General features: G+C 40.8%; 1 protein-coding gene across 2 annotated transcripts; it reads left to right on the forward strand.

Annotated features, from left to right (window-relative positions):
- The first annotated feature begins 927 nt into the window (after positions 1-927).
- On the forward strand, positions 928-25591 carry HSPH1 (heat shock protein family H (Hsp110) member 1). 2 transcript variants are annotated; one of them, XM_080612274.1, is made up of 18 exons: positions 928-1130; positions 1840-1897; positions 7117-7257; positions 9051-9173; positions 10096-10195; positions 12037-12170; positions 12655-12899; positions 13805-14033; positions 14957-15063; positions 16391-16524; positions 18856-19061; positions 19995-20126; positions 20868-21005; positions 21428-21553; positions 22807-22914; positions 23008-23127; positions 24279-24440; positions 24911-25591. In XM_080612274.1, the coding sequence occupies exons 1-18, from the start codon at positions 1024-1026 to the stop codon at positions 25109-25111; spliced, it is 2571 nt and encodes an 856-aa protein (XP_080468400.1). In that variant the 5' UTR covers positions 928-1023; the 3' UTR covers positions 25112-25591. The 2 variants fall into 2 exon arrangements, with proteins under 2 accessions (XP_080468400.1, XP_080468399.1); XM_080612273.1 differs by lacking the exons at positions 928-1130; positions 1840-1897; positions 7117-7257; positions 19995-20126 and having other exon boundaries at positions 9055-9173.
- Positions 25592-25938: the final 347 nt, after the last annotated feature.

Genomic DNA, 25938 nt, shown 5'->3' on the forward strand with positions numbered 1-25938 from the left:
TATTGTCACAGGTAACTGCTTCTCTTCCCCTCTGCCACACGTATAGGCTCAGCAAAAAGCAAGTTCCTTGATCAGTAGAGCTGAGCATACGGGACAGCGGAACACTCTGGCACCTCCCCTGCGCCCCAGCAGTTTTTCATACAGTCCCTGCCATGGCGCTCCCTCCATCGCCTGGCCGGCTTTTCTCCTCCGTGCCCCTCACCCGGGCTCAGCCCTTCCTCCGTCACCCGCGGCTAGACCCGGGCTAATTCAGCCCCGCCACAAGCACAGCTGGCGCTACAGGCGCGTACCGCCATTTACAGCACTTAACGCGACCTCAGAGCCCGCACAGTCACTGCCACCCCCCCACCCAACACTTTTTCCGTCAGCAAGCAGCAGCACGGCTCTCCGCACGACCCCTGCTCTCCGGCAGCACGGCCCCCACGACCACTCTCGGGCAACCCTGGGGAAGGACAAAAGCCCCACCAGCCCTCAGGAGCAACAGCGGAAAGGAGAAGGCGAGCACACGGGCTGGAAAGGGCACACGACGAAACCGTGACAGAGCACTGAAAAGACAGCTCCAGAGCTCCCGCCACACCGCGCTGAAGAGCCGTTTAACGGCAACCACCGGGCGGGCAGCAAACGTCACCCGCCCCCTTCCCGCCTGGCACCGCCCCGCCAGGCCGACTCTGACTGGGGCCGGCGCAGCTCCGCCCCGCCTCCTCCCCCAGTGGCGTCGGCGGCGTCCGTGGTCGCCACGACAACGGTGCGCGTCACGGGGAAGCGGCGGCTCCGATTGGCGGGAATTGTTCGAGAACGCGGCCGAAGGCGGAAGCGGAAGCCGCACGTGGAGCCGGTGAGTGGTTACCGCAGTTTCTGGAAACTTCGTCTCATTGTCATATTTAAAGCGGCGGCGCCGGCTGCGCTCCCGCTCCTCCCGCCTGTGCGCGGTACGGGTGGCAGCAGCGCCGGCAGCGAGCTGAGCCGGCACGATCTGAGCTGAGGCAAGGCGGGATAGGGACCTCTCTCCCCCGCGGTGGGGCCATGGCTGTGGTGGGCTTTGACCTAGGCTGCCAGAGCTGTTACATCGCTGTGGCGCGGGCCGGCGGCATCGAGACCGTGGCCAATGAGTTCAGCGACCGCTGCACGCCGTGAGTGAGGAGCTCGGGATGGGGGGGGGGTGATGGGATGCGGCGGCGGGGTCCCTCGCGGGTTGGGGGTAACCCGGCCGTGGCCGGCGGAGCGCCCACACTGGAAGGTGCTGGAAGCTTCCGGGGGGGGGGGAAGAGGACGTGGGGAGGAGCGATGTTCCACGGCGGGGGTCCTGTCCCCCCGAGTGGGGGCAGGAACGTGTCCTGTAGGTACGGGCATGGATATGAGAGTAGTCCGCGGCGGGAAGATTTCTCCGGTAATGGTGCGGAAAAGCCGGTGATTGCGGGGAGAATCCCCGCCGAGGCAGCTTGGTGTAAATGGGATATGGGGGCAGCACACTCGCGGCTGTGTCTCTCCGCGTTCGGGTGGGCTCCAGCTGCCCCGGAGCAGTTCTGCAGCATGAGGTCGGGTAGAAAAAGCCTCTGGCTCAAAGCAGGAGTTGGTTGTTAAGTTATGAGCAGGACGTAGTCGGGTTGTGAGCTCTGAATTGTTATTTACATGTTTAACTGTTTTTACAAATCTTTGTGAGGAGTCTTGGATTCGAGCTGAGGCTTGAGAATGGACAAGATCCTTATCGTACCGTTTTGGCACAAGCTGGTAGAATGGCACTTAAGCAGAAAGACTTTGCAATTGAGAAAATGTATCTGTGACAGCCCTCAGCCACCTTCCTTGTCAGCACTGAGTTAATTAACCTGTTGTTCTTTTCAGATCGGTGGTTTCGTTTGGATCCAAAAACAGAGCTATTGGTGTCTCGGCTAAAAACCAGGTAGGTCGTTTTCTGCTATTTGTTTGCAACAGTGAATTGGCCAGTGCAAACTGTTGAAGTGCCAGTGGGTGCAAAGAGAGTTGGCTCGCTCTAGTTATAACAAAAAACTTAGTTTTCCTTGACAAGCCTTTTATTTGAGAAATGCTGTACTATGCTGCTGTGCTTCCTCCAGAGGGATGCAGGATGATTTTACTAGACCATTACTGTGCTCTTTCATTTATGGTAATATTTTCCAGCTGAACACATTTTTTTTCTGACAGCTTCAGGTCATCAGATTTTTTTTCCTAGTAATTGTGTGTAGGATTTTCCTTGCACTTGACGGAAAAAAATTTTAATGGTGTGTATAATTTTTTAAAACTAAATGCAGAGGGGCAGTCTTGGCTCAGATTGTTAAAGCTGCTTGGGTACCTTACAGCCTTCAGTTTCAGTGGAAGGTAAACGCCTGTGGTTTTGAAGGTGTAAGTGCTTAGTTCTGCTTTTTGTGGTGGGTTTGGGTGGTTTTTTTTCCTCTGATTAAAGTGTTATGAAAGATTGAATCTTCATTAAAGTAGTATTTTCAGCTTACAAGGACAGCTTAATTCTGATAAGTCTTAGAATAACTAAGTGTAATGGTTAAATAAACCCATAGGTATTGTGTGGTAGATTGTTACATAACTGCTGCTGGTGGAGGCCGAGCCTGCAGTCCCTGCTGGCCTGTGCAGATCTCTATAGTAAGAGGACTGCAATGGGTTTCCATGGAGAGAGCACTAAAAGACTTTGCTCCCCACTGTAATAGTTCCCCTCTTAATTTTAATCAGACAAGGCAATGCGAATAGGTTATGTCTTCACAAGTACACATACACTTCATCACAGGCTGACATTTGGAGTAATAAAGTCAAATGCATGTGTTTATATTTTTTCCAGAAATTTAAGTTTAGCATTGCTTTTGCTTATTAGACTGCTTCCAGTTTCAAGTTGGAAACTAGTATGATTCATCAGTGTGCAGAAATGAGTTGTTACTCAAAACAGCAAGTGATCTGAATCTTGTGTACTCTTGGGTGTGTTCCAGTAATGTTAGATTATTCTAGTAAGTGCCATTGAAAATATAAACTCTACTTCACTTTCAGTTTACTTCATCTCTTGAATTGCATCTAAAAGCATACATTTGTGGTGATGAACACCTATGACTCCAGTTCTTCAGACTAACCTTTATAATGTGTTACTATATTGTCTCTTTCATGCTTGGTTGTCCTACCCATTGAAACCAAATATTTTTACTAGAAGAAAGATACGCGATACTTGAAATTATAAAAGACATCAGAACATTTATTACTCTTGCTGTAATTGGTCAGGTTTGGCTGACCACTTGAGATGTAAATCCTGTTTGATTTCTAAAGGTGGAAATTTCTTGACATGAACAACTGTGAGTTGTATTTTCAGTGTCTTAGGGTGTAACAGCTACTAAAATCAAGGAGTAAAATGATCAGAGGTTTTATTTGAGGAAGTTCCTTGGTTAATAAAAGGCAAGAACCGCAGCAAACAATCTAATAATAATGAAAAATCAAACCTCAGCACACCATCTCCCCATAACAAAAGAGAAAAGCAAAAATGTTTTGACTGGTGACTTCAGCAATGTGATTGTGTGAGAGAGCTCGTTGATACTCAGGTGCTCTCTTGCTTTATGACTTGAGGAGCTGCTTTTGGAGTGAATTTTCAGAGAATTTGTTTCCTTTAGGTAAGTCTGTATCACTGGAGTTAAGAATAGTGTGTTAGTTAACAGACCGTAATTCTCAGCTTTTTTAATTGTGACTAAGTAGGAAGATACTAAAGCATGCTACAGACCTAATGACATACAGTTAAGCTAAAAATATCAGAGGATTGTTCTCTTAGAAAAGGCTCTGAGGTTAATTCTAAATTAGGCTATAAAAGGTACTAGAGTGTTTGTGCTTCTCTGACCACTGTGTGATAATAATTTTTGTTTCTATGTTCCTCAGCAATACAGCTGTGAATTACGTAGCGTTGAAGTACTCTGAAGTTATGGCTATAAAAATAAATGAAACCATGTTGGGAAATGATCTTGGACACAGGAACCTAAACACTCTGTTGCATTGAAGTACTGGAATAGCTCCTGGCATGATTTTTGGCCTGTACTAACTCATGCTCTTACTAATAATTGCTGAGTGCTGTTTGCCAAGTAGACCAAGGATTATTCCTAGTAGTGAATTTGAGTGTGACATCTTCCTCTCCACACACAGACCTGTCTGAAAGTACGTTGAATAGCATGGGTATGGTCTGCTCCTTTGTCAGGGAGCTTTTTTGTTGAAGAACTGTCATACTTGCATAGTGTTCTAATATCAGATGTAGCTTGAGTTTTTTGATTCCATGATGGAAAATTGTGTCCAATAAGAAACTGATGCTTTCCTGTGAGAGTAGTGAATGCTAGAAATCTTCCTCTGGATGGATGCTCATGATTTTAAGTTGTTATCATGCATTCTCTTGGTGCCTGCCTATTCTGGAGAGAACAATGCACTTTTGTAGTTTCTCTCCAATAGAATAGAATTCATTCTGCTCTGAGATACTGGCAGTATCTCTTTAGGGCCAGGCTAGTTGTCTAATTTGTGGTTTGTATTGTGCTCCTGATAAAGAATGCTTCTCTAGGTCAGTTTGTTCTGTGGATATACTTTAAGTATATACTTTAAGCTGACATTGTTGCCAAAAGAGTCTCATGTTTCTTGCTGTTTGTGCACTGAATCCTTCAGTCTGGTGCAAGAATTTGAGTATCTGCTAGGTGAACGTGAACAGGGGAATGACATGGTTTAAAATTAGCTCAGGGGGAAAAAAGCACACAGTGAAATGTATGGGAAGACTTAGTTAGGAACTTAGTAACTGTGAAAGCAGTTGTTTGCTGTTAAGGTGATGAGGTGAGGTGGCTAGGCTTAGAGTGCCAGTTTACAAGCATTGCAACTACTTGTGAAGCTGGCTGTTGTCTTTAAGTGTTTGAATTCTGTCTAAATTCTGTCATGCAGATGCTGAGTCGAGCAGCTCTGGTGCCAGACTACAGTTAGCAGCAGAGCACTCTGGTGAGGTGCATGGGGGCTTCCTGAACTAGGGGATCTCTGGGGATCTCAGAGACACCAGGAGCCTGTGGCTCAGGCTGGAGCAGCTGATGAGCCCAGCCATGGCCAAGCCCTGCCATCCCCTGTGTCTGTCGCCCTTCTCCCTCAAGGAAAAAGCTGTTGGGGAGGGCTGGTGACCAGAGTGGGTGAAAAGGGTGTGGTGTGGCAGTAATAATTACTATTAATAGTAATACAAGTTGCTCTCTGAGTACCGAGCTGCTGAGCTGGAAGACAGGGACAGGGAGCAAAATGAAGCCCATGTGTCCAAAGAGAAATGGTCGGTGACCTGATACACCACTTTGGCACACACAAGTCTATTAGAGCCAGATGGGATCCACCCAAAGGTACTGAGGGAGCTGGTGGAAGTGCTCACTGAGCCACTTCCCATCATTTATCAGCAGTCTTGGGTAACTGGGGGGAGGACCCAGTGGACTGGAGGTAGCAAATGTTATGCCCATCCACAAGAAAGGGTGGAAGGGGGATCTGAGGAACTGCAGCCTGTCCTCAGTGCTGGGGAAGTTTATGGAGCAGATCATCTTGAGTGCCATCACATGGCACATAAGGTGATCAGGCCCAGTCAGCATGGATTTATGAAAGACAGGTTCTGCTTGGTGAACCTCATCTTCTATGAGAAGGTGACCCATTTGGTGGATGAGGGAGACTGTGGATGCTGTCTACCTCAACTTTAGGGTAAAGCCTTTCATATCATTTCCCAGAGGATTCTTCTGGAGAAACTGGCTCCTCATGGTTTGGATGGGTATAGTCTTTGCTGGGTCAAAAACTGGCTGAATGGACAAGCCTGAAGAGTGGTGGTGAAAGGAGGTAAATCCAGTTGGCAGCCTGTCACAGTGGTGCTCACCAAGGCTCAATACTGGGGCCAGTTCTGTTTAGTATCTTTGTCAGCGATGTGAACAAGGAGATCAAGTGCATCCTCAGTAAGTTCGCAAACAACATCAAGTTGGCTGGGAGTGTTGATCTGCTGGAGGGTAGGAAGGCTCTGCTGAGGGATCTGTACAGGTTGAATCGATGGGCCAAGGCCAGCTGTGAAAAGTTTAACAAGGCTCAGTGCTGGGTCCTGCGCTTGGGTTGCACAACCCCATGCAATACTACAGGCTTGGGGAAGAGTGACTGGAAAGCTGCTCTGTGCAAAAGGCCCTGGGGGTGCTGATTGACAGCTGCTGAATGTGAACCAGCTTGTGGCCAGGAAAGCCAATGGTCCTGGCCTATGTCGTAGTGTGTCCAGCAGGGCCAGGGCAGTAATCATACCCCTGTTCTCAGCATTGGTGAGGCTGCACCTCAAATACTGTGTTCAGTTCTGGGCCCTCACTTACAAGACAGACATGAAGGTGCTGGAGTGGGTTCAGAGATGAGCAACGAAGGTGGTGATGGGTCTAGGGAACAAGTCCTGTGAGCAGCAGCTGAGGGAACTGAGGTTGTTTCCATGGAGAAAAGAAGATTCAGAGGGACCTTCTGGTTCTCTGCCTGACAGGAGGTTGTATGGAGGTGGGTATCTGTCTCTTCTCCCAGCTAATGAGTGATAGGACAAGAGGAAGTTGCCTCAAGTTGCTCCAGGAGAGGTTTAGATTGGATATTAGTAAAAAATTCTTCACCGAAAGGGTTGTCAAGCATTGGAACAGGCTGCCCAGGGCAGTGGTGGCATTGCTATCCCTGGTGTATTTAAGAGACATGTAGATGTGGTGCTTAGGGACATGGTTTAGAGGTGGACTTGGGAGTGCTATGTTAAAGATTGGACTTGATGATTGTAAAAGTCTTTTCCAACCTTAACAATTCTATGATTTTAAATTAGGTGACTATAGTACTAGATACTTAAGATCCTCTTATTGCTCTCCTGATTGCTTCAAGCTTTTAGAGATACTTCTATAATACTTATAATCATTAATATATAATAGTCTATAAGTATCTGTGTCTCTGACTTGTATAATATTCTGTAGTAATGAGCTCATATAAAGAGCCAGATAGTAATTGCAGGTGTTACATAAACATATGACAAGTGAACAAGCAGTTGGCTTATAACTTGACTGATGCTTGGGGTCATGCAAACCAGCACTGAACTCTGCAGGTTGATTAACAGTGGATTTCTAAATTTACTGTTTTTCTTTACAGCAAATTACTCATGCGCATAACACAGTTTCTAACTTCAAGAGATTCCATGGCCGTGCATTTAATGATCCTTTTGTTCAAAAGGAAAAAGAGAAGTTGAGCTATGATTTGGTTCCTATGAAGAATGGTGGAGTTGGAGTAAAGGTAAATTTGCAGTATATATTTGGGGGTTTTATAGCTAAATTTAAAAGTTTACACTTCAGCACCTAGTCACAAAAATACAGGTTTCCTTTAATTACCCTAAAGGTTTTCTTTAACCTTTCTGTTGAAGAAGAGCTTTTGTATGAATAGACAGCTTCATCTTGAAATAGCAGATGTTAACTATCAAATTAAGGTTCATTTGCAAGTAATTGCTGAAATGTGAGCTTCCTTGTTGGCAAATTGCACATCCATCTCGAAGCATCCCAGAAAAAACACTGCTAACATAATTATGAGGTCATATGGTTTTACTTCAGGCTGTTAACCTTTCTGTCACTCTTGTGTGGAATGCATTGCAACAATCTAATTACATGGTTACAAATTCCTTGTAAAGTAGCAGGAACTCTTCTTTAGAATAATTGCTATAAATGAGTGACATGTCTGTCTTTAGTGGACTGCCTGGTATAAGTTACTTGCAACAGATGTTCAAAACCAGTATGTACCACATTACAGGTACAAATTGCTTACATTTCAAGGAGTTTGCTGATACAATATCAGCTTTTCTTGGAATAGGTACAGTTAAATAACAGTATATTCATTTACAGAAGTATACAAAAATATTGATAATGAGGCCTTGCTGGCATAACAGGCAGTGCTGTTTCACTAATGAAGACCCTAGCTTAGGGCTGTGAATTTTAGTTTGCTGGTTTTCTCCATACCTTGAATTGATGCCCCAAAACTTCAATATAGATCAGGCCTGAGTAATAAATTACAGAGAAGATGATACAGTTGATGAATACAGATGGTACATTGACTGGAAGAGTAGTCAAGCTTTACAAAGGAGGAGATGCTTTTCCTTATGCTGTCTGTACTCTTGTGAAATCAACAGGTAAATTCAGACAGAAATGAATGTTTTCTTTTAATTACAGTGTGTGTAGGAGTCTTACTATATGAGAGTCTAACACTGGGAGACAGTGCTACTTGTTATTTCTTTGTTCTCTGTCTATTTGGAGAACAAATTAGTGTTTTTCTATTTAACTGGTAAAAACTTTAAGTAACATCTAGTAATACTGAGATAGTTAGAGAACAATTTTTCTGTTAAAACCAAAATGCTTGGGTTTTGGTTTTGTTTTTTTTGTTTTGTTTTTTTTTTTTTCCCCAAGTTGGACTGTTGAAAATCAAAGGCAAGAGCTATTTTCAAGAATCAGCTGTAACATTCCTTCACTTCATCATTGCTATTTATTCTGTTATTACACATTAAAATGGTGATTCAAATAATTTCTTGATAAGGGAGCAACAAATGACCTTTTTGCGGAGCTTCACCTTAAGCTTTTAGTTGTTTTACATGCATAGGTGAACTGTTGTGGTGCAGTTCTTCTTTTCAGAGATTCTAAACATATTTGAGCAGAAACATTAGCATGTCAGGAAAACAGCAAGAAATTCTTGACTTTTCTGCAGTTGGCAGCAGTTTGAAAGTTGATAGCTATTTTTACTTCTTTGGAATAATGCTGTGTAACCATGTCTAGCTTTAGTCACAATTTAGACTTGTGCCATCTTTTAAATCACTTCCTAGCCGTTTCCTTTGTCTATAGACTTGATATGGTTATTAATGCTGTAAGTCTGAACATGGAATTATTGCTTCTATAGGCACTCAACTGGGAAATTAAATTGGAAAGTGAAGTTCTATAATGAAATAATTAAGCATGTCATGGTTAATAGCAGTGTATCAAACATTAAACATAAGTAATTTTTCCTTCAGCTGAAATAATGTAGTTATTTTACCTATTTCTTCTATCCAGGTAATGTACATGGATGAGGAGCATATCTTTAGTGTGGAACAAATTTCAGCTATGTTATTGACTAAATTAAAGGAGACAGCAGAGAGTAACCTGAAAAAGCCAGTAACAGACTGTGTTATTTCTGTAAGTAATTGTAGTGCACAGGGACATTGTCTTTTAACTTCAGCTATTGAGCACATTTTGTTTCTGTTCATGTAGAGTGAAAAAGAACACTGCATGAGCACTTAGAAAGGGATTAATCCTAACTAGCTTTAGAGCTTTTGGCTTAAAGAAATCCCAGGGCCGCTTCTGTATTCCAGACACTGACCCACTTCGTTAACTTACTCTCTCGGAGACTTTTGTACTTTCAGACCCAGAACATTTCTGGGATCCAGGTATATACCCTTCTGCTGCAGTTTGTTTCCTTGACTAAGCACACTAATTACTCATTTTAATGATAATAAAAAATATAGACACCTAAATATAGACCCCTTTGCTTATTGAAGTTTTCCCTGTAGTAGCTGAAAGTTTCTGTCCTGCTTATGTTCATCCTCTCAGTAAGTTAATTTGTTTTTCAATTTATGACTGTACAGAAGATTACCTCAGATACAGAGCAGTCATTCCATTGGAAAGGCTGAGTATAAAATAACATCTGTCTCTGGGTTCTGAATGGGTTTTTGAATAAGACTGTCACATGTTGCATCTAGGAGTGTTTAGTCCTGCTATTAGAAGAGATTTTTTCTGGTCAGTACTTGAGAAGTGTCTTCTAATGATGTAAATTCTGTCCCTGAGGGCATCAAAGGTCACTTTCCAATGCCAGTGCTAGAGTTCTGTAGCAAATTTTCAACAACTTATTCCTCTTGTTTAATTCCAACTCAGCTTGTTTGAATAGAATATTTAAAGTCTTGATTCATTACAGTAGTAGTTGCATGTCAGAAGACTTGCAGTGATCAAGTGTCTTCCTTGAAGAGGAGAGATAAATAATGATTTTTTAAAGGAATACTTTCAAATAAACAGTGTGATGCCTCATTTTCTGGAAATAACTTCCCATTCTTTCTTTCTTCAGGTTCCATCATTTTTCACAGATGCTGAAAGGAGGTCCCTTCTAGATGCAGCTCAGATTGTTGGATTAAATTGTCTTAGATTAATGAATGACATGACAGCAGGTAAGAAGGGTAAAATGGCAATTTTCTGCAACTGAAAGGTGTGATGGAGGGTGCATTTAGCTACTTTAAGAAACAGGACTGACTTGAAAGATTAGACATGAGATAAACATTCTAAAAGCTTGTTGCTCTTCTGTTAATTTATAGGGGGGGGGAAAAGAAAGGTGTTTATGACTTTAGCAGTCCCCAAAGAGTACTTTTCCAGCCTCTTTCAAAAAATACAAAAGTAACCTTTCACACCCAATACAGAGATGACTTCTCACAATACAAGCCAATTAAAGGCCTAGGCCTTGCAAAAAAGGCATTTTTCACTTCCTTTTTGTTTGTCAGAAGGTATCAGGCCATTAGGAAAGCATACAGCTCTTTCCCATCCTTAGCACCAGCAGCCTTTTTTTACTGTGTAGCCTGTAGCATTTCTGATTTTCTTTTCTTTACCTTGCAAGGCTAATGAGTGCCATCCAATTTTTTCTGATATTTTAAATGTAAGAATCTTTGATTATATCTCCGGGGAAAGGGATTCTAAAGTACAGTAGGGCATAAAAGAAAAACACTTAGTTGTTTATTTGTTTTTAATGAAAGGCAAATTGCTGAGACTTACCAAGTTCATGAATTTATTTTTTAGCTTGGAAATAAAGGCAATGTGTTCAGTTTGCTCAGAGATAAACATGTTATGTGAAGCAGACCAATACACAACTTCAGTCAAATCTGGATCTCAAGGATATAACAGATACATTTTGTGAAATAGTCTCTGGTTTTAATCAACCACCATTTAATGACTGCTTGTGGGAGGGATTAATGTGTGCTGGTACTGGGGTTTTATAGACCCCAAAGCATCCACACAGTGTGAGTGCACCAACTGCAGGGGAATTCTGTGTTAGACACCAGAATCTGTAAATACTAAGTGTCTGATCAGTGGAAAACATGGCTGTCCTTGTTCCACATGGTCTGGAACTAGTGCATTTGATGTGAGAGGGGGAGTTGATGTTGCTGTCTCCTGAAGTGAGAGAATGTCAGTGTTGACTGTAAAACATTGCATTTCAGAGCATGCATTCCCAGCCTTCCTTTTGACCATAAGGCTCTAGTTCTCTTGCCTGATAATCTTGGTATCCTGGCTGTTACCTTCATCTTGGGATTCTTTTGGTCATACACAAACGTACATTCTTGCACATTCTATCTCATGCCAAAATCTCAGCCTTTCCTACTTAACCATGTAGCCAAGACTCTCTAGGGTTTTATTTATCTTCAGTTACTGCATCAGCTTCTTGCCTAGCTTTGCTACTGCTATCCATTTCGACTGAATGCCACTACAAAGCTGTGTTCTGTCTTACGACTTCATCCTGTGTTTTCATGCCCCGCTGGCTTCTGTTTTACACTTCTGATGCATTTCATGAACTGTCTGTCCCTGCGAATTCTGTATAGGCTGAGGTTCTTGCCTTTTGTAACCTCTGGTAACCATTTATACTGTTCGCAGACAAAACCTTCATGCCTGGGAGGTACTCCTTGTAAATGCAAAACTGAGTTTGGGTTTTGTTGTAAAAATGCTTTGGTTTCGATTACTATGCAAAGAAAAAAAAATAAATCAGTTGTTAATAAACAGATCAAGTTTGTTGCTTATTTTTGTGTGCTTAAACACCTAGCATATATGTGACTGAGGAAGGATGTTATGCTTCTCTGATCCTAAAACATATTAACAGAATAAAGGTTCTGTGTAAGTAAGACCTTGTGTAGGTGTATATCTGGATTTGTCTCATTGCTCTTGATCCTATAGCTTAATATTCACAGGGTTGTGATGGCATGCAATTGGAGACTCACTAGAGATTGAATGGATGACTTTTTTCTTGCAGTGGCTCTGAATTATGGAATTTATAAGCAAGACCTTCCAGCTCCTGAAGAGAAGCCACGGATAGTTGTATTTGTTGATATGGGGCATTCTGCATTTCAAGTATCAGCCTGTGCATTCAACAAGAGTAAACTAAAGGTAGTAAGATTAAATGAAAATGATAAATCAGACATTAGGGTAAAATAGCCTGTAAAACTGCCTTGGTTGTAAAATTCAGTAATTATTTAATGCATGGGGAGTGGTAACAAGTCAAAAGGTCAAGATTTTTATCAGTATCTGTTTCATTGAGATGGTTTCAAGTAGGGGCTGTAAATTCTTTGCAGTACACCCATGTAAGATTTACAGTATAACTGCTATAATTTAGTTCTACCTAAATGAATGAGTGTATGGATTAAAAAACTGGATGGTTAGGATTGTCACCTAGTTACTTAGTCTGACTTCCGCTCTAAAAGTGAAGAGCAGTTATTGGCTGCTGTGGTTGATGGAAGTGCTTAAGCCTGTGCACTGGAAGATAGGCTGACTTGTCCCCAACCTTTTGTGAAGCAAAGACTTGCTGATGTTGGAAGACTGCATTTGTTTTTTACTGAGTATAAGACTAAATAATTGTGTTCTTTCAAACCAGGTGCTTGGCACAGCATTTGACCCTTTCCTGGGTGGAAGAAACTTTGATGGAAAGCTGGTAGATTACTTCTGTGCAGAAATAAAATCAAAGTACAAACTGGATCCAAAAGCAAAAGTTCGAGCTCTTCTTCGTCTGTATCAGGAATGTGAGAAGCTGAAGAAACTAATGAGCTCAAATAGCACGGACATTCCCCTAAATATTGAGTGTTTCATGAATGATATTGATGTATCTGGAAAAATGAACAGGTGAGTTCTGTACAAGACAGGCTTTGATGGCTGTATTTCTTAAACAAGTGTTTCTTTCCATGTTTGAAAGAAACTTACTGTTCAAAAAAAAAATTAAGTGCAAGTGCTGAATAACTGTGGCATTTTTGTAATGCTAGAATAACTAAGGCTGTGAAATGTAGTGTTCAGCTACCCGAGCAATGTTTCAGTGTAATAATGCATGTGTAAGAAGCTTGCATTCTTTCTATAGGCTGACACATTCTTAAAACCATGGATAGATGCATACAAACCAGACCCTGGGGGACTGGCTGCATATTTAGGCCTCCTGCATGTTTTAAGTAACCTAAATCCCATAGTGCTCTTAAGATAGGAAGAATTGAAGCTTTGTTCCTTTTTTCTGTTCTTACTGTACTGCAGATACTGGCAGAGAAATGGAGGACAGTGGGGCTGACTTGATTATGGTCTGAGTGTAAATGAAGTCTATGTGTGCATATGTGTCTCTATCACATGCACTTACAGGCACAACTTAATTTGTAGTCACTGTTAACCCTTTAACTGCTGCCAAGAGAGTAGTGAAGGGATTTTTTTCTTTCGGGATGTAGGGAACAGTCTTTCATTTTAAAGGCAGTATCAGTGTTTTCTCATTTCTTAACCTGTAACCTCTGCTGAGAGGCGAATATATAGCACCTTTTCAAAAAATACCTTTATCTTGCATAACTACACTGATAGCAGCATAGGAAAATCTGTAAGCAGCTGTTCATGTACTACCTTGTGTATGGTTGTCACTTCAGTCTACTTGTAGGGGTTTAGCTTTAAGTCTCTGTGCAGTGTAGTTAATAAACCTGGTCAGCATCAGTTTGGAAACATACCAGGAAATCTTAGTGGTGGGACAGGCATTCTTTGGTTAACTCTGATTCTTTCTTAAGGTCACAGTTTGAAGAACTGTGTGCTGACCTGCTACAAAGGATAGAGATACCTCTGCTTTCATTAATGGAACAAACACAACTGAAAGTGGAAGATGTAACTGCTGTAGAGATCGTGGGAGGAGCAACCCGCATTCCTGCTGTCAAGGAGAGGATTGCTAAATTCTTTGGCAAGGATGTCAGCACAACACTGAATGCAGATGAGGCCATAGCTAGGGGCTGTGCTCTGCAGGTATAGTACTGGCAACACTTGTTAAAAGTTAGATTTATTGAGAGCACTTCTGTGAAGACTTAGCCAAGCAGTTATGAGAAATGGCAGAAGTGGTCTGTTTTAAAGTACTCAAGGGAACAGATGTGTGCTGGGTCTTTTTTGGGACTATGCTGATTAAAAAGTTCAGAGTACTCCTATGTGGTGCAGCACTTTACTGAAAGTGCTGATTCTGAGTCTATTTTGTAAGGAGTCCAGTCTTCAAAAGAACAGGATGTAGGGATCTTTAATGAGAAAAATTTTGAGTTGCTGTTAAGCTGAGGGGAGATACTTTTAATCAACAGACTGTATGAAAATTATCTGTGGGGAGCCCAAGACACTGCAAGTTTGCATTTTCTGGTATCTAGCTTTCCGTCTATGTGAAATGGACTTTTATTCTATCTCCCCCTCATTTTTACAGTTTCCGACTGATGAGCTGTATTTTACAAGCAGACCACTCATTCTGCCTTCTTCCTTTTTTCCTTTACTTACTCACTTACTTCCTGCTCTTCTTTGACTTGTTTCTTTACTCTGTCACTGATTGCTTTCCATCACTATCACCTAGTTGTCTGTAGGGAAAGAAGCAGGAGTTGTAAGGTAAACAGCATTTCTTCTAGGACTAATGCAGCACTTCCGTTCTTTCCAGTCCTGGTATTCATTTAGACTGCTACCTTTTTTCACAAGTTAAGGTAAGAATAAGGCCAATAGTCCCACTACCCCAAAGAGTATCAACACTTCTGTGTGAGATTTCTGTTTTCTTATCATACTTCATGGAAATCAAGCAATTTGTCCAGCTCTGTTTTAGTAAAAGTCAGCAGAATTATCTTGTTTAAAGATACCTAGTGATCTTGGGAGTGGGTGGTGTAAAGCAGTTAACCAACTTTAATGCATGTCTGTTTTTTGTTTAGTGTGCAATTCTTTCTCCAGCTTTTAAAGTGAGAGAATTCTCAGTGACAGATGCTACACCATTCCCAATATCTTTGTTGTGGAACACGGAAGCAGAGGACACTGAAGGGTAGGTAGCTCAAACTGCAGTTCTGTGAAGCTTTTGGCCTTCGTAATTCAAGGATAAAGTTCTTGGTTGCATGTAAATTAGGATCTTGGCATTGTGATGATGGAAGTCCATAGACCATGTACAAGAGATTGCTAACAGTTGAGGCGTGTGTAAAGGCATGCACTGAAATTTTAACCATAATTCTTCATATGTTAAAGAATAAAGATTAAAAAACAAGTGATTGAATTTGCTGCCAACCAGTGTTTTTTCTTGCATTGCTCATACCTGCTTATCAGGTTTTGGAATATGAAATGAGCTAGAGCAACTACTGGCTCCTGATCCCACTTTACTTTCTGGCTTTTTTACTTAAGGTGTTCTTGACACCTATCTGAATTCTTGTTTCAGTAGGAACATAGTACACCGTGGAAGTATTGTGAGCTTGCGTGAATGCTATTTGGCTGAAAACAGACTTAAGGATTTAACTCTTAAGGTTTCATAATAGAAACTTCTTGCAATTGCAGTGTCTTAAGACTCGGGCTTCTCTGCTATTAACTATGCCATGCCTGTGGGAAATGCAGCTGCTGTATAGGATGTAAAGAGGTCTGAGTTCGTAGAGGTCATCAGTTCTAGAGGGACCTGTTCATACCTGTCTCATTCTTGTAATTAGGCCCTTTTATCTGTGTTCTGTGTAGATGCAGAACCTAATTGTTCTGTCACATGCTTCTGAGACTAACCTGAGAGATCACATCCTAGGTGAACCTCTTACTTTGTCACATTCAGGTTATTACATGAGATCCTTCCATAGTTAAGAGACAAAACTTAGTTGGAAATTAGAATCAGACTGGTATAGTAACGGACAGACCCTAGAGGAAGAACACAATAAAGCTGGTTGTCTTTCTGTCAAATCAAGGAATGAATAATAATCCGGTGTCAGGGATCTTACTCGAGCCACTGAAAGTAAATGAGTATGGAATTAACAGTGCTATAATTAGTCTTTTGAGATGAACTGAGGAAGGGTGCAAATTATGATTTTAAATTATGCTATTCCAAGCTCAGAATAGTGTCTTTGTAGGAAACAGGTTTTGGAGGTCTCCTGGTAGTCTGTCACTGAATTGCTGTCTACATCTAAACTTGCTTTTGAGACTTGGAATTAGTGGATAGGACAATTTCCCAGTACAGTACACAACAGTATTTTTTTCCTTCCAGTACATCAGTGAACTATCCTTCTTGGAATTGTTCAGACAGATAAATGTGCCAAAACATAATGTTTCTCTGAAGAGTTTTGACCCTAGAGATAAGTTTTTCAGCTCAAATGTTCTGCTAAAAGTGGTATTTCTCTTAATTATAGGGTTCATGAGGTCTTCAGCAGAAATCATGCAGCACCTTTCTCCAAGGTTCTTACGTTTTATAGAAAAGGTCCATTTGAGTTAGAAGCTTTTTATTCTGATCCTAATGGAGTGCCATATCCTGAATCAAAAATTGGTAAGTAATTGTCCTGGAAATAGTGTTGTCTCACATTGTTTGGTCTTAAATCGCTCATGCAATTGTTGTGTGTTACAGTATGGTTATATGATTTACGTATTTATTTCTCTTGTGTTTTAAGGACTCTATTTTCAACTTTCCCACTCAATAGATAACTGAATTTGGACTTCAGATGTTGCTTCAGTCCACTGAAGAAATGAGGGGGAGCTACAGCTGAATGCACAGTGCTAGAATGGAGCTATAACTGTAAAAGATAACTTTTAAACTTTCCTGCTTATCACTAAAGCAAGCTGGGAATGCTTGAAAAATCTCCTGCATGTAAAAAATTTGAACATGTCTGGAGTAACTATTGGATGTTTTTCTCTTACACTTTCTGGGTTTGACTTAATGCTGAATAAGTTTTAATCAAGACAACCTAAATAGTGGCTGCTGCAAGGCTGCAGTATTGATTTGAATTGTCTAGGTAACATTTATAAGCAGCTTTTTCATCTGTTTTGACAAATTACAATCTTGACCATATTACAATGAGTTTACGTTGTGGTTAGTTAGAAAAAGATTGTGATTGTAAAGGCAGGCCAATTAAATAATTGCTGTTAAGTTCCAAGTGTGCAATTAAATGTTGTATGTTTGCATGTAAAATTAAGATAAGGCTATTATTAATTAAGTAATTATTAGGTTCTGTTAGGAAGCTCAGCAATCAGAAAGCTCAACTTTTTATTTTTCAGAGTTGTAGAAGAAATGACAAATCTTGGTTAAGTGTTTGACAATATGGCTGTCCTGTTGGTTAACAGTGCACTTAAAATACAGCATCAGCAGAGTCGTGGTGTTAAGCTTTACAAATATTCTTAAAATACATGGGAGAATATATAACAAAAACCTCTCCATCTGATTTACCAGTATTTCAGCAAATGCCTAATGCACTGCAAAGTTAACAAAAGCTATTATCCTAACAGGAGGCAGCAGCTACTTTCTGTGTTTCAAAGCAAATGATGTGGTTGTCTTGCTGAGAGTCACAAAGTTAAAAAATCATGTCTTTAGAAACCACCTGAGTATTTCGTAGTTGTAGAAAAAGACTTCCTGTCATGTTAACTCTTGCCATGAAACTGATGGCGGGATTTGTGAGTGTTCGATTTATGTAGCTTTAACAAACAAAAATGTTCTGCAGACTGGTAAGAACAGAACTAGAAATCAGACTGGTTTTGGCTTCCTTGCCCATTAACTTTTTGCACAGAACAGAAATGTTAGTAGTCCTAATATAAGGAAGAAATTCTTTACTGTGAGGGTGGTGAAGGCACTGGAATGGGTTGCCCAGGGAGGTTGTGAGTGCTCCATCCTTGGCGGTGTTCAATGCCAGGTTGGATGAGGCCTTGGGTGGCATGGTTTAGTGTGAGGTGTCTCTAGCCATGGCAGGGGGGTTGGAACTAGATGATCTTAAGGTCCTTTCCAACCCTAACTATTCTATGATTCTAATGAGTGAGTCAGTAGTTCTGATGAGAATGCCAAAAAGGAGGACAGGTCATAACTCCAGTGTTGTTGGATTTACAAAAGAAGGGGGAGATTACTTTCTTCAGCCTATAAAGTAAGCAGGTAAAAGCTTGTCTGCTTGTAGTTTAGATCTGTTGAAGGAATGTGTGTGAGCCTGTGTAATTCCAGCCTGTGATGAGATCAGTGGAGGATGTGGACACAAGCATTGTAATCTCCAGGTCATTGTTTTGGTTGTTGACATACAACCATGTAGTAGGCAGGAAAAATGTCTGCTTCTAATGTCAAGAAGATCTGATTTTTCTTTTACTGTTAAAATAGCTGTCAGTCTGTTTCGTAGTTTCATAATGCTTTCAAGTATTACAAGAGTTACAAAGCAATTACATTCTGCCCTAGAGTAAAAAGTAATGGCAGACTTGCACGGATGTTAGAAGTGCTCTTTGCAACTTCTACAAATATTCTATGTTGGGCAGTAATTTGTAGTGAAAAAGACTTACCGTTTAACATTGTCATTGGACTAAATCTTTGTGTAATTTTCTTTCATTGTGCTATAGCATCATAGACAGCACAAGTAAGGGGAGTGACCTTTTTTATTCTGTATTGCTAGTGTTGGAAGAAACTGCCCTATAAGAAAATAAACATTCTCCATTTTGTAAGGTAAAGTTGGATGAAAAGTAGGATAGTTTTAGTTGCCCTTCCGTGCCGTCCTCCTTTTGGGGGCCATGAGATTGGCAGAGGCTTCATCAAATATTTAGAAAGTGTCCCCTATGAAAAAGGGGTGTATTTTCCTGGCTCTGTAATATTACGTGTGTAATTCCACTGTGTGAGTATTAATTCCTTTGTATTTAGGTAGGTACGTTATCCAGAATGTGGCAGCCCAGAAAGATGGAGAAAAGTCTAAAGTCAAAGTGAAAGTCCGTGTCAATACTCATGGCATTTTCAGTGTGTCCACTGCATCCATGGTAGAACCAGTTAAAACTGAAGACAATGAAGATGTCAGTGTTGAAACTGAAGTGGAATCTCAGGATCAGAGGCCTATTGAAAGCCTAAGTGATGTAAGTTGACCTGACTTGTGTGTGAATGTCCTTACTGATGAAAATGTGTTCTGCTGTTACGTAGTTTGGAAGAAAAATATCTTCTTCTAAGGAGAAGTTAGCCTCTAAATTAGGTTAACTTTGAGCTGTGCGTAGTTTTCAGGAAATAGTGTCTTTATAAGAACAGCAGAAAATTTGTGCTATCTTAAGTGTGGATTTCAAGATCAACTATTGGGCAAAGTGCTAAATAGCAGCAGATGGGTTGCTTGAGGGTGGGGTTGCTTATAGCTGCTGTAGCTATCAGACTGTTCCAAATAGGAGAGATTGGTTTGGATTATTAGTCATCCATGTTCTGTGTTAAAAGAATTTGTGTGCAATCCTTCTTAAGTTTTTTGAAACTTCTTGTGAAAGGGAGAGCTGGATTGCTTCAACATTGGACACTTTCAAGGTTCAGGTAGACAGAGTGCTGGGACATCTAGTCTAGGTCATGCTTTGCCTAGAAAGGTTGGACCAGATGATTTTTGAGGTCCTTTCCAACCTGGTATTCTATGATTGTTCTCTACAGCATTGAAGGGGAGGGGAACACTGGGGAATAATGCAGCATTGTTGTGTACTTGATGTTTTAATAGTTTTCTGAGGGGGGGGAAACTTAAAAAGCTATGACTCAATAAACTACAAGCTACTTTTTGTAAGAGAAAGTGGTAGCATGTGCACACACGCACACAGGTATTATGCTGCCAAGCCTGGCATTCTTAGCATTTTTAACAAGTCCTTCTGAACTTGCACCTAGTCCTTATCTCCGTTAGTTAAAGCGTGTGTGTTACTGCGTGTGCACAAAATGCTTTGTAGGGCACTTCGTACAGTATGTGCATCAGAAGTGAAGTGCCCTATAATTTTTATTAAATACAAGTGCACATGCCTTCTACATCCTTTGTGCCTGGGCTTTCATTTCAGAAAAATATCCAGCAAGAGAACAGTGAGGCTGGAACACAGTCCCAGGTACAAACTGATGGTCAGCAAACGTCACAGTCTCCCCTTTCATCAGAACTTCCCTCTGAAGAAAACAAAATCCCAGATGTCAAGAAAGTGAGTGACCCTTTAACTCTGTTGAAAATGTTATGCTCTATAATGGTGGCTTTTAAAATAGTAACATATTCCAGGAGAAAGTAAGCAACTTGGTGCTTGGAACTTTTTTTGTTTTTATACCTTTTCTATTGTGAAAAATAATGCATACATCTCATAATGATTTTTGTACAGAGTTTGCAAAAGAATTCCTGCAAGAAGTCTCTCTCACCCACTTCCCTGTCTTTATGCAACTAATTTGTTTGGGTTGCAAACATTTCCATTTGTTTAATAGCTGTTAAAGGCCAGGGTTATTAGGCCTGCTGAAGGAAGTTGGGATCAGGAATTCATGAACCTAAGAGGAAATGATACATGTGAAAACCAAAAACCTGCATGATATTGTTAGTAGTTTGCTCTTTTCATCTGTAGAAGATGAAAAATGTTTTAGGTTAAAATTTTACCACTGTCAGCATCACTAGCATAGTGCTAAGCTGTTGAAGCACACTTCTGGAAAACCTGCGAGTACACTGTATAGCTGAGAAACATCCTTCCTGTAGCTCAGTATTTACTGCCTATGAAATAGACTGTAAGGAGAGTAGGATAGGAAGTGGAGTTCTTTGGAAGTGCCTCGCAAGTGTGTTTTGAAGATTCTGAAGGAACGCAGCAAATCTCTGCATGTTCTTCCTGTGAATGTTTCTTCCATCACTGCTGCTACATCAGAAAGAAGTCAGGGAAATTATCTTATTTTTCTTCTCTCCAACTCAGACAAATGAGAAGAAAGGTGATCAGCCCCCAGAAGCTAAAAAACCCAAGATAAAAGTGAAGAATGTGGAACTGCCTATTGAAGCTAACTTGGTTTGGCAGTTAGGAAAAGATCTCCTCAATATGTATATTGAAACAGAGGTGAGTTAGAGTGTGATTTAGACTGCTTTTTTGGTTGCAGCTATTAACCATTCATCTCTCTCTGAAGACAAGTTCTGATCTTTTACTGTAACCCTGGAGAGTGAACACAAATAATTTACAGTGAGTTAATGTACAGACTAACACAAAACTGACATGTTAATCAAAAGATTGAAGTGCGGATTATAGCAATAGTATCAGAGTACTCACTGATCCATGGTTTGGCATCACAGATTGGTTCAAACTCTTGTGATCCAGAGAAGTGCAACCTATTTTTTCAGATGAGTCCACTGCATAGTAATGAGAATTCCAATAGTTCTGTCAGCCAAGGCCTTTGGGAGATTACTGTGTTTACAGGAGCTGTGCACTGAAGAATGCTGTTTGAACATGGTGTTTATTTTTAATTATTTTCTGTGATTATACAGGGAAAGATGATTATGCAAGATAAGCTGGAGAAAGAAAGAAATGATGCAAAGAATGCAGTGGAGGAATATGTGTATGAGTTCAGGGACAAGTTGTCTGGACCATATGAAAAGTTTGTTTGCGAAAAGGTAGGTTATGATTTCAGGAGGTTCTCTGAAAATACTGATACTAAATACCTGTTTTGTATTCCATGGTCCAGCTTATTTTATAACCACCCTGGAAATAGCTGAAAACCGTAACTCATTTGAATGATGGCTGGGACTGATCCAGAATTAGTTTCAGGCTTAGCAAATAGTACACAGTGCTGAAAATAAATCTTGTCACAAATAGAGTAAAATTTTGTTTCCACATAAAGATGGTGACTAGAAGGGGATACATGCTGTGTAGCTGTATCCATAACCAAAGACATAAATTAGAACTGCCCCCCAAGCACTGGCCTAATCAGGTACTAATGGCTGTAAATGCTATCTGTGTTGTAGATGTGTTTCTCAGTTCAGAAGCTGGTGTGGTTGAAGTGACTTAATTACACAAAAGCTGCAGTCAAAATCACAGAATCATAGAATAGTTAGGGTTGGAAAGGACCTTAAGATTATCTAGTTCCAACCCCCCTGACATGGGCAGGGACACCTCACACTAAACCATGTAACCCAAGGCTCTGTCCAACCTGGCCTTGAACACCGCCAGGGATGGAGCATTCACAACCTCCCTGGGAAACCCATTCCAGTGCCTCACCACCCTCTCAGTAAAGAATTTCTTCCTTATATCCAATCTAAACTTCCCCTGTTTAAGTTTGAACCCGTTACCCCTTGTCCTGTCACTACAGTCCCTGATGAATAGTCCCTCCCCAGCATCCTTGTAGGCCCCCTTCAGATACTGGAAGGCTGCTATGAGGTCTCCACGCAGCCTTCTCTTCTCCAGGCTGAACAGCCCCAACTTTCTCAGCCTGTCTTCATACGGGAGGTGCTCCAGTCCCCTGATCATCCTCATGGCCCTCCTCTGGACTTGTTCCAACAGTTCCATGTCCTTTTTATGTTGAGGACACCAGAACTGCACACAATACTCCAAATGAGGTCTCATGAGAGCAGAGTAGAGGGGCAGGATCACCTCCTTCGACCTGCTGGTCATGCTCCTTTTGATGCAGCCCAGGATACGGTTGGCTTTCTGGGCTGCGAGCACACACTGAAGCCGGCTCATGTTCATTTTTTCATCGACCAACACCCCCAAGTCCTTCTCTGCAGGGCTGCTCTGAATAAAATGTGGGTTTTTTATGTAGGAGGTTAAGAATTAATGTGTATTTACCAGTGTCCTGTTACTGCAGGACTAACACAGTCAATTTGTGCGTATTTTGATGCTTGACTTGTTAAATCATATTGATGCATAGGATCTGCAGGGATTCTCTGCACTCCTAACAGAGACAGAAGGCTGGCTGTATGAAGGGGGTGAGGATGAAGCTAAGCAGGTGTACGTGGACAAATTAGAGGATTTAAAGGTAGGTTGTTAGTATGTCAAAAGTGCACAGTTTCCAAAACAGCATTAGTGGCTGTTAATGAATCACATAACACACAGGAATTGCCTTTTCTAGAAATTAGGTACTCCAATTGAAATGCGCTATCAGGAAGCAGAGGAACGACCGAAGCTGTTAGAAGAACTGGGACACAGGCTCCAGTATTATGCTACAATAGCTGGGGAATTCAGGAAAAAAGTAAGTGGCCTTAAAGTATCTTTCTTTTTACCACATAGTTTCACTGAGGCTCACCAGCTGGCAGAGGCTTAAAGTACACCTCTCAGATGAGCTGCACTCTACTGTTATATAGGTCACAAATTTAACATGACAAATGTTTCCCAGTACTCAAAAATCTTGCACAGTGTGTCGTATCTTCAGTTGCTTGATACTTCTGGATGTTTTCAGGCTAAAAATGACATTTTTATAAAGAGCAAAGGGTAGACTGTGATTCTTGTATTAAAAGCTAATTGACTTTTATAAGTGTGCTCCTCTTCCCATTTCTTTTGGGAACAAGATTTGTGCCGTGGTGAGAAGCATTAGTATAACAGCTACTCAGAATAAACTGAAATATGCAACTTTACTATATATGGGGTTTATCTGGTTTTGGTTTGGAGTGGGTTTTTGTTTTGTTGTGGTTTTTTTTTGTGATTGGTATTTGAAGATTATTTTCTGGATAGCATTACTGCCTTGAAAATTTACCCCATGGGTTTCAATTTAATGAATTTTAATAAGGCAGCTCACAAAACTCAAGGCAATTCAGTTCAGGACTGAGATTTGCATCAGAAACAAGTATGTCCTCACAGCTATAGATTACAAAATCAAGTGAAGGCATTCAGTATTGAAGTCCTGTAATTCACTGTTATGTTGTCTTTAAATAACTAGCATCACGGAAAATAGTATATTTAAGACTTGAATCCATATTTAGAATTCTAAACTGAAATCATAGTCTGTGTTGCTGGGTAGGTTCTTCTCCTGATACCAGCTAATTATGTAACTGTGTAATTGTAGGGAATGCTCCTACAGATGAACAACTGTTTCCCTTCTGTATACAGCAGGCTATCCTCAGCCCATGTAGGACTCTAGGAGGGAAGAGATGTTTCTGTATTAGCTCTAAGGATTTTATGTTCAGTTCCCTGTGTAAACTAGGCTTCTTGTTTGATTATTGGGCAAAGGAAGCTTTATTTTGACATCTGTATTTCTTGTGGGTTGTAACAGATCCAGCTTGTTGATGACTTCTGTTTATTTTGAAAATAAGTAAAGATTATAAGTTGTAAATAACGGGGATAGTCTTGTTGGCATAACTGGATGACAGAAAATTTGACTTACACAGAACATTTGTATTTGGGCAGGATGAGAAATACATCCATATTGATGAAATGGAAATGATGAAAGTAGAGAAGTGTGTTAGCGAAGTGGCAGAGTGGATGAATAATGCTGTGAGTGCACAGGCTAAGAAGAGCTTAGATCAGGATCCAGCCGTGCATTCAAGTGAAATTAAGGCAAAGCTACAGGTAAGTGTACCGTAAGAGACCAATTGTAGAGGCTAGTGCAAAAGCTAGACTAATAGATGTACCTCTCCCCCAGTTTCATCTTAATTGCTCCAATGTTCTTAAAAGGTGGTTAGTGAGAAAGCAGAGGAGCTGCACTGTAAAGTACACAAATCTGGAGCTTTACTGACGTTTTGTGTCTTTCAGTCACCTTAAAAACTTAGGTTGTTTTCAGTGTTACTGGTAGGTACAAATAGTCTTGAAAAAGCCTCATGTGAAATCCAAAATAGTGGGTTGAAGAACTTCGCCCACAAATCTTCAGAAAGTAGATGAGTTGATTTATTTCAGGGTACAATAAGTACTTGACAGTTTGGACTTGGGAAACATACAGAAGCAAATTTCAAAGTCTTTTGGGCACAAGACTCTTCACAGTAGTGAAGCTGATGAGTCCTTTAACATACATTCTGACTACATCCCTTTTCCCTTTCTTTTAGGAGTTAAACAATGTCTGTGAGCCTATTGTGACACAACCAAAACCAAAAGTTGACTCTCCTAAGGAAGAAAACCCCTTAAATGACCGGGGTGAGTATAAAACTGAAGACATGGGAGAAGATGACAAAAGTTCTGAAATGCCTCAACAAAACGGTGAATGTCACCCGAGTGATCAAAACACCATTAGCATGGACTTGGACTAAACCACTGCATTTGCAGCAAGTTATTTCATCCCATGACAGAAGATATTTTTGCTGTCGTATGTGATGGGGGGTGGGAATGCATCATTTTGGGAACTATTTATATTTTTTTTCTTAAGACTTGTCTGGGATATGTTGTGTTAAGGGAGGAAGAATAGTAATAGTGTTGGTCATGACTATCCTAAAAGGAAAATTGCCTTGGTAACTTTCAGATTCCTGTGGAATTGTGAGTTCATACTAAGCTTCTGTGCAGTATTTAACCATTTGCATCACTAAAGATGAAAAGAAGCCCTTGCTCTGACATACACTGCTCCTTCAAAAGGTTGTAATCAAAACCTTCGTAGGCATTTGTAGATGCCAAGGTAGTTTTCTTTTGTCTGGACATCTAATTGGGTACGTCAATAAAACGCCAGTGTCTGTCCCATTCATAAGGACTTTCCAGAAGGAATCCTGTGTTCTAAGGTTTTTGATCATTGCAGTTCAAAGCACTTATCAGATAAGATGGTGAAATGTGTTAGTAGCATGCAGAAACGCTTATGTTTCATCTCTTGCTAAAAAATACATTTTTCATGTGGGGTACATAACATGAAGGAAATGCTAATTCTTTTAGTGTTATTGTGAAGCTTTTTAATGAGCTTTAAAATAAAGTTCATTTTACTGGTATCTCCTGACTTGTTGGGGTGATAATTTTCAGACTTTTGGTGGAAGTGTTGCCCTTCTCACAGCTTTCTATGGGGGTTTTGTTCTGTGCATGGGAGTTATAAAAAGGCTTAAAACTATCCCACTTAGCACAAAACAGTTATGCAGTGAGTTGAAAGTAGCTCAGCTGT

This window comes from Psittacula echo (assembly GCF_963264785.1).
Source record: "Psittacula echo genome assembly, chromosome: 3".
In the NCBI taxonomy this organism is placed as follows: Eukaryota; Metazoa; Chordata; class Aves; order Psittaciformes; family Psittacidae; genus Psittacula; species Psittacula echo.

What these genes read in the sequence shown, in the direction of transcription:
- HSPH1 (XM_080612274.1), top strand. Translation starts at nt 1,024, where the DNA reads ATGGCTGTGGTGGGCTTTGACCTAGGCTGCCAGAGCTGTTACATCGCT. An exon ending in ATGGTGGAGTTGGAGTAAAG is followed by an intron (nt 7,258 to 9,050) that starts GTAAATTTGCAG and finishes TCTTCTATCCAG; the next exon opens with GTAATGTACATGGATGAGGA. An exon ending in AATGAATGACATGACAGCAG is followed by an intron (nt 10,196 to 12,036) that starts GTAAGAAGGGTA and finishes TTTTTCTTGCAG; the next exon opens with TGGCTCTGAATTATGGAATT.